Below are 9,215 nucleotides of genomic sequence, written 5' to 3' on the forward strand. Positions count from 1 at the left end.
TGAAGACCTATAGACCATGTTTTTCATTAATGACTCAGGAACAGTTGAGGTACCCAGATGGTGATATAACCTTCAGTTTTCTAGCATACTATAATTCTCTAATAGGCTGTTATCACCTATCTGGTTTCATTAGCTTTAAGAACTCTGGATTTTAATTATGTGTATAATCATAATAATTTGGGGATTTAAAAAATCTACCATAGGCATGCCCAGACCTTTCACCTGAGGGAATATATCTTCATCTGGAGAAAGGCAGAATATTTTGAAAGCCAGTGCCAGGCTAGTAAACCTGTATCATACTCAAATTTTTCTGGATTGTTTTTTCACTGGTCCATGAAATCTCAATTTTGGAAACCCTTACTTAGCTGAGGAAATCTGGGTCTGATAGGTTTAGGAAGTTTCTACTAACCTCTTATTCATTAACTAATATTATCCTTATTTGCCAGATGCACATATAAAACCTAACTTTTGTCTGGGAGTTAAAGGGGCACAATAAGGTAGTAATGAAAAAAGAGTTTTAACTGCAATTATTCCATACTTCTAACAAAAAACCAGCAATGAAAATCAGGAATGTCTAGCCTATAGAACAGGACAATCACATGGAGAATTACAGGTCTGTCAAGTTGTATGAGTTCATTATTCCATTTCAGATAGCTAATCAAAGCAACACTTTTGTATTATAGAAACCAGAGAATGTGAAATATATATTACCAGAGGAATACATATATTTATAATATTAATATAACATATAAAAATATATGTTTCTCTTGCTCTATTTATTAGGACATGTTATTGTGCTCCATTACTTACGCTTGTATTTGAGGTTTTGGTGAATTTTCATACCAGGAAACTGATGAAGTGAAGTTGAAAGAAGCGCTGCTTGGCTGTTTTGTAATGGCATCAAATTTACTTTTAGAAGAATACTTAACACGACAAGGAGACTCTCGCGGTGCAGATGGGAAGGACAAACAACCAGAAGTACAGACAGCAGGCATATTTATACCATCCCTCAGAAATTCGCTGTTTAAGTTTTCAGATTTTATAAGTCTTTCTTCTTCTAGTGCATCGCTCTTTGTATAGTGAGCATTTACAGTTCCATCCAAAGCTGAATAATCTGTTTCTTCATAATACCCATTTTGAACCATCTGTTGATCCTGCTCTTCCTCCTCCTCCTTTTTACCCTGATCCCGCTGGAGATTACTAATTCCTTTTTCAGGAGTTTCCTTCTGAGGGCTAACTGAATTGTTGTAGCTAATAGCACATGTGTCAGAAATATCTGTACTGCTTTGACAGCCAAAATAATTTTCCACTAGCCCTTGTTTTACCATATCAGGACTAGCTGAAAACAGGTCACTTGTACCCAGGTGAGTTTCACTTATAACTGTAGGGGCTTCTGAATTTATTTGTTTGAGATCTAATACATCACTATTTTTTCTTTTCACAGTTCTATCTTCACTAACTTCTGTATGAGTAGAAATGGAACCTGAAACAACACAAGGGGAGCCTAAACAAACTGGTTTTGAATTTAATGTAACTGCTGTTCCTGCAGGGTTATTAGATTTATCAGGATTCTGGGAGTCTTTACACATAGTGTCCAAATTATGTTTGGGGTTGCAACTACTTTTCACATCACTGGAAGTATCTTCATCTGAAAAAACAATTTGTAAAGGATCTGTAGTGCTTGGATTTAAGAAATTTATTGCTATAGTGTCATTGTCCAAATGCCCTGAAAATATGACACTCTGCTGTTGTAAAACAATACTTGAGTTTTTACTAGCATCACATTTTGGCAAATCAATTGTTCCCAGGTTTAAAACAGTTTTGCTATCACTTAAATGGCATTCGGGCACAACAGATTTCTTAGAATTTTCATCAGGTGACAGTTCATCATCAGAAGGTAGAGAGTTTATGGATGTCAAAGATGACTGGATTTCACTTAAAGCACTTGTACTCTCAGTACAATGACTTCCTAATGAAAATTTTATATTATAATCAGGTTTCATCAAAAGCGGAGGAAATAATCTTTCATTATTGTAAGGACCTTGCCCTTGCACAAGTTCAAACACTACATCAGGGTTAGGATGTGTTGCAAAAGAACTTGGTTCACTTTCAACACCTGAATCTGAAAATCTAGATGAGGCATATGTGGCATTAATATCTGGTAACTTAATTGTATCTCCACTTACTACAACATGATATTCTTTTGTAGAAGAAGCAGGTTGATTACTTCTTAACTTAGCTAATGATTCTCCAGCTGTAGAGCACTTAACTTCCTGCAAAGATTCCTTTTCAAGCGTAATCTCTGTATGAGATTTACCGTTAGATTCTAAAGACTCAAAGTTGGGTAGCTGTAAACTATCCACAAGTATTTCATCTTGTTGAAGCTCTGTCCAGGGACCTATTTTAACAGTTTTTTTCTCAGCACTGGAAGGATCTTTATTATTGGGATTTACTTCAATTGTTCTAACTCCTGAAGATGGAATTGCTTGATGATCATGGCAATCGTCTGATAAACTTCTGGTTGCCACATTGAGTTCCACTTGTGTGATTTCACTATCGTCCTGGGAGATATCAAGTTTACCTGAAATGGACAAATTTGCACAAAGATTTAGGCTGCCAGAGTTCAAAGGATCAAACAGGTCTGGCTGCATATTTTCAGTATCTGAAGCCTTTTGTTCAGTTCTATTGGTTGGCAAATAGCTAGCTTCCTTTTGACTTGTCTGTCTGATGTAGGTCTTTAGGTCAAAATTATATCCACATACTGTGGGATCCAGACCTTCCTTCTGACTATGTGAAGGATTGCCTTCAAAGCATGTAAAGAGATCACTTGATGCTGTACTTTTCAAACATTTGTAGCCTACCAAAATCACAGAATCCTTAGAGTTCTGTTTTATTAATTTTTTGGTATTTTCAGGTTTCATTGTTTTCATGAGTTTAGTGACCTTAACCTTGGATTTATTTGATTCTTCATTTTTTCCTTTTAGAGATTTTGGTAGCTGCTTTTCGCCTTCTGTATAGCAAAAATTGGAGGCACCAGCAGGTCTGATTTTCACCTCTGGGCTAGAAAGTCCAGCTATAGATCTTTCTTCAGTCTCATATTTATCCATTCTAGTGGACTCTGATCTCTGAAGATTCTGAATTCCCATCCAGGGTGCATCTAAGTCTTTTATCCAAAGAAAAAAAGATTCAGATTTAAAACAAGGTCTGAGAACTCATATGATTAAGACTACTTTTTCTGACTATAACTTTCTAATATCCTCAAAAATAAGTAAAACTGGAAGGGAAAAGAAAAGGACCCACGTTAGGGAATGGTTTTATGTATATTAGGAAGAATATACTGAAAATGGACACAACAGCTTATATTTTAGTTAGATTATACTTACCTTCAATAACTGAATCTAAATACCTATCTTCAAAGATTATAGGTAATGAATTGAGATCTCCATCTAATTCACTACATTCAATAGGTAGGGGTGGAAGAGAACTGCAGAAGGAAGTATTTTTGATAGCGGTGCACATCTGTAGATGACTCTGAGCACTGAAAAATATTTCTTAAGTCAGACTGTAATTTTAAAAAATTACACCTAATTCCACTTTACAGACTCTATACCCATTCCCCTTCCCCTCACCACTCCTATGCTCCTTCCTCAAGATGTAACCTCCTTTATAAAAGAACTCTTTGTTCAGAGAAAAACTGGTAAGATGAAAATTAGTTTGTTGACAATAAATTATTAGCTTATAACATTATAGTTTATTAAAAACTTATTTAATTTCCATTACATTCTTTTATACTTTTTAATGTTATTTCAGTGACTTATCCATGCTTGATGTATGAATTTCCTAATTTGCTGAGAATAGAATAAAAGAGAAAACTCAAATGCCTACTAATGATTTGATGGCAGTGTTGGAAAAAAAATGTATTCCATTTCTATTGCTATACTTAACTTATATTGATTAATAAACCCAATCACTCAGCCTCAACAATTAACATAGTGTCCTTCTTGTTTTATCTATACCCCTACTCACTACCTTTCCCCACACTCTATTACTATTTATAGTTATTTTTTAGGTAAATTAACATCTATTGAAATATACCAATCTTGGCTATCTGACAAATGCATACATAATACAGACTATTTTCATCTACCCAGAGTATCCTCATGTTTTCCCAGTCATACTCCCAGCCCAAGTCAACAACAAGACACCCACTGTTCTGACTTTTTCACCTTAGTTTTGCATGTTCCAGAACTTCATATAAATAGAATCATATTATATCTGCTTTTTTATGTCCAACTTCTTTCAGTGAAATTTCCTCAAAATATTATTTAAAGCCAAAAAAAGGCAACTGAAATATACTCAGTAGCAGATATAACAGAACACAGTGACAGTCAGACTACTCATGAAAATTTGCAATATGTAATAATGAATGTAAGAAATTCTGACCTGTGGAAATAAAGATGCAACAGGATGGCCAAATACAAGGCTGGAGCCAGAGCTGTATGGGACTACCAAGGTTATAGTAGATCTGATGGGGGGGAGGCGAGAGGGCGGGTATAAAGTGTAACAAACTTCTTTATATGGGTATTTCATAAAGTAATTCATAAGATTACACCCCATTTGATTAAACAGGGTCTATCTGAACACCAAATTCTTCTCTTTCTTCATTTTAAATATTGTATATTCTGTCACTAGATTCTAAAATAGTTATCTAATGTAAAAGGAAATAAATCATTTAATGTTGGATTTACTACTCACTGAAGTTCCTGATATGCAATGACAGCTTCTCTTGGATGTTCAAAACAAAAGAATGCCTCAGAAAATCTGCGTACCTGAAAAATTCCAAAAGGGAATATGAATAACATTGCACATTTAAAAAATCAAGCAGGCATGGGATGGTGGGGAAAGAAACCCCTTCATTAGGCCTCCCATAACCACCCGTGAGAATCAATCCCCTCCTCAGTGTTGCCAAAACACTGTACTTTGGTACTGTGTGAAATAAAAGGAACAGCAGAATGTAGAATGAGAAATTTAGGTTGACATTACAGATTTGTTTTATTCACTACTACATCTGTTTGTCTTATAAGCTATTTTAATTGTCATTATAGTCCCACAGGTAGAGCCCAGCACATGGAAAAAATGATAGAATCACATAGAATTTCCATTATGCCACATGTCAGGCATCCAAGTATGTGCCAGCTGAACTGACTCACTGATGTACTGGCAGTGTGACTTTGGGCATTTCACCTTTGAGCCTTGGAAGATTCATTTTCAAATTCTGTTTAATACTTGTTTTCTGTAGATTATTTGAAAAAATATATAAGATAAAAAACTATTTGATAGAAGTTTTTAATCAGGAAAGTGTATGTAAATATAAGCTATTATAATTGCCATTATAAGCATTCACTTTTTTCCTTAAAATAATTGCATATGTGAAGCCCTAGCTGGTTTGGCTCAATGGACAGAGTGTCGGCCTGTGGACTGAAGGGTCCAGGTTCGATTCTGATCAAGGGCACATGCCCGGGTTGCAGGCTCAATCCCCAGTAGGGGGTGTGCAGGAGGCAGCAGATCAATGATTCTTTCTCATCATTGATGTTTCTCTCTCTCTCTCCGTCCCTTCCTCTCTGAAATCAATACAAATATATTAAAACATAATTGCATATGTGAATTATCTTCTCTCTAATGTGTAATGTTCCTTAGAGTAGGAACTATATTTTGATGATTGTTGTTACTCCTCCAAAATATATATCTTGGTACGTTACAGAAGCAAGTACTTGAGTAAGTACTGGTTGAATCTTCCATTATATTTGTATTTTGATCCTTTCATTTTTAATTATGCAAGAAAAGGCTCTATCAGCTATTGGAGCAATATAAAGCAATAGTAAAGAGATGGAAAAATGTTTTGCTTGGCAGGTACATGAAGGAGAAATGATTTTATATCTTGAAATTATATTACATCTAAGTTTCTTTTCTAAAGGGAAACATAATTTAGGGTTTTTTTGGTGTTAAACATACAATGAATTGGTGATATATTTTACTTGTTATCTTGATGTGGCCAGTTGAATTTCTGACTTATTAAACTTGTTTCCCTAAGCTAATGAGATTGGGTCTTCAGAGGAAGAAGACAGTGAGAGAGGTGGGGAGAGGAAGGCATGAGGAATCTATGAGGAAGCAACTTGTGTCTTTACTTTCAAATGTCGTCCAGCTGCCTCTATCCTAATACTAAAGATGAGGAGAAATATCTCTCTGCTTGTATATCTATTAGAGATGTTTCCCCTGAGGGCTATAAAATATGAAGAAATGCAGCCTGAAGTCATCTGGATTCCTGCAGTTGCAGCTGGGCGTGCAAAACTGGCTAGTTGCTTTTCCTTCTCTACCTTCTCTGATTCCTACAATAACTGTCATTTCTTGACAGCATTCTACCTACCAGGCTCTGGGCTAAATAAGCACATTATTGTCTTCCTTCCTTCCTTCCTTCCTTCCTCCCTCCCTCCCTCCCTCCCTCCCTCCCAAAGGTATTTTTTCCATTAATTTTTAGAGTAGAAGGGAGGGAAGGAGGTAGACACACACACACACACACACACACACACACACACACACACACACACACTGGGTGCTGGGGATGGAAGCTGCAACTGGAATTGAATCCATGACCCTTTGGTGTGTGGGTTGCCACTCTTAACCATTTAGCAACCCAGCCATGGCTCCATTCTTTCATTTAAACTATATAGAAACCCTATGAGTGAGGAAATTGACACAAAGAGATTAAGTACCTGGCTGAGAAAACCTACCCAGCAAGTGATCAACATGGGATTCAAGTAAAAATTTGAGAAATTCTAAATCTTGTGTTCCAAATCACTTACTTCATCCCTTCTATATGACTCCATTACCAGAAAGTCTTTTCTCTCCTCTATGCAACCATACAAAATTTTCTTTCTAAATTTTCTCCTGTTAGTGCCCTATCTGGTTTGGCTCAGTGGATAGAGCATTGGCCTGCGGACTGAAGAGTCTCAGGTTCGATTTTGGTCAAGGGCATGTACCTTGGTTTCGGGCACATCCCCAGTAGGGGGTGTGCAGGAGGCAGCTGATCGATGTTTCTCTCTCATCGATGTTTCTGGCTCTCTATCTCTCTCCCTTCTCTGTAAAAAATCAATAAAATATATTTAAAAAAATAAATAAAAATAAATTTTCTCCTGTCAATATTTTCATGCTGTGGCAATGTGTAATGAATAAGCCTATTAACTGTATTGTGTAGGCATAACTAAAGTATGACTGTCACCTGATGGGGCAAAAGACATACATAGAAACAATGTTGAAAGTATAAATTCAAACTTAGGATATCAGTAATATATTTTACTAAGGGCCCAGTGCACGAATTTGTGCACCTTGAAAGGAACTGTGGGCCGTGAGACTGTGGTAGGCATAGGGGCAGGTCTCAGCCCATCCTCTGCACCCCCGCCTGGCCCCTCCTACTGCAGCCCCCAGTCCCCTGTCTGCTGGCAACCCCACTCCAGCCTCCGCCACTCCCACACGCTGACAGCACTGGCACCACTCACACCCGTGCAGGGTGGGACTGCAGTGCATGGGAGCAAAGAATTTTCAGTAACCACCAGAGGCTTGCCCCGATTACAGCAACTGGTGCCCCGCCTTGGTCTGGCACCCCTGCTCATCTGCTCCACCATCCCGCTGCCCGCCATGTTCCATGCTCTGCTGCCTGCTGCCGACGCCCGCCATGTTCCGCACGCACCCCCAGGTGGTCAGCGCATGTCATGGCGACCAGTTGTTTTACAGTTCGGTCTATTTGCATAGTAGGGTTTTATATATATAGATAGGAAAGGAGCAAAGAGCAGGCCAGACATTATAGGCATGTCATTTGGGCAGCTTCGGTGAAAGCTGCAATTTCACACTCCCGAGGGAACCACCAGCCCATTCTGTGCAGATCACTGGGTGAAGGAGTTGAACAAAGGAGAGATAGATGCATGCCCAATGAAGTCGGGGTGACATAGGGAAGGTACTTGCCTGTCAGTCAAACCTGGGGACAAAGATCATTGACCAGAGTGGTGGAGCCAATGTAAGCCCATGAAAATTTGGGAATACTTAATCCTAGACAAAGGTATTCTCTCTCTTGGTTCTCTTGCATTCACCGTGGTTCCGCCATTGCAGACTCCAAATGCAATGGACTAAAGAACTACAAATGGGAACTAAGTTAGACTGATTCTGAATTGGAAGATGCCCTAACGTGGAGCATTTAAAATCTCTGGACACTGGCTGTGATTCTAGCCACTTTGAAGCCACGACTATACTCCTTCCTTGGAGGGATGAAGGAAATGGGACCTTAGTTCTGTGAGATATGCCAGTTATTTTAACAGGAATTGAGTTGAATCTATTGATTTCCTTAGTAGTATGGACATTTTAATTATGTTAATTCTTCCTATCACTGAACACTGTACATGCTTCCACTTATTTGCATCTTCCTAAATTTCTTTCTTTAGTATCCTATAATTTTCCAAGTACAATTTATTCATTGGCACATTACTTTTTTTTTTTTTTTCAATTGTAAATGGGATTGTTTTCTTAGTTTTTCTTTCTGATAGTTCATTATTGGTCTACAAAAAGGCCATCAATTACTGAGTATTAATTTTGTATCCTGCTACTTTACTGAACTCATTTATCAGTTCTAGTAGTTGTTTTGTGAAGTGTTTAGGGCTTTCTATATACATCATGTCAATCGCAAGTAATGACAGCTTTACTTCCACCTTTCCAATTTGGATGCCTTTTATTTCTTCTTCTTGTCTGATTGCTTGTCTGGATAAAACTTCTAGTATTATGTTGAAGAAGAGTGTTTAAAGTGGTCATCCCTGTCTTATTTTTGATCTTAAGGGATATGCTCTTGGATTTTGTCCATTGTCTGTGATGCTGACTGTGGGTTTGTCAGATAAGGCTTTTATTATGTTGATGTACATTCCATCTATTACCACTTAGTTGAGAGTTTTTACATAAATGGGTCCTGGATTTTATCAAATGCCTTTTCTGCGTCTATTGATATGATCATGTGATTTTTATCCTTCATTTTGTTTATATGATATACTAGGGGCCTGGTGCACGAAATTCGTGCACTGGGTGGGTGTGGGAGTGTCCCTCAGCCCAGCCTGCCCCCTTTCACATACTGGGAGCCCTCAGGCATTGACCCCCATCACCCTCCAATCGCAGGATCGGCC

The 9,215-nt window shown here is 37.9% G+C and overlaps 1 protein-coding gene across 13 annotated transcripts in view; it reads right to left on the reverse strand.

Annotated features, from left to right (window-relative positions):
* The window catches only part of FAM135A (family with sequence similarity 135 member A), an 85,590-nt gene that overhangs the window by 27,426 nt on the left and 48,949 nt on the right, over window positions 1-9,215 (reverse strand). For 8 of the 13 annotated variants that reach the window (XM_015568187.1, XM_006770334.2, XM_006770333.2 and 5 more), the window contains 3 exons: window positions 4,756-4,829; window positions 3,384-3,538; window positions 811-3,163 (listed from right to left, as the gene is read on the reverse strand). In XM_015568187.1, coding sequence (XP_015423673.1) covers window positions 811-3,163; window positions 3,384-3,538; window positions 4,756-4,829 — 2,582 coding nt within the window. The remainder of the gene's footprint in view (window positions 1-810; window positions 3,164-3,383; window positions 3,539-4,755; window positions 4,830-9,215) is intronic. The other 5 variants (XM_006770337.2, XM_006770336.2, XM_006770335.2 and 2 more) reach the window with 3 other exon arrangements.

This window comes from Myotis davidii, unplaced genomic scaffold (genome assembly GCF_000327345.1).
Source record: "Myotis davidii unplaced genomic scaffold, ASM32734v1 scaffold803, whole genome shotgun sequence".
Classification (NCBI taxonomy): domain Eukaryota; kingdom Metazoa; phylum Chordata; class Mammalia; order Chiroptera; family Vespertilionidae; genus Myotis; species Myotis davidii.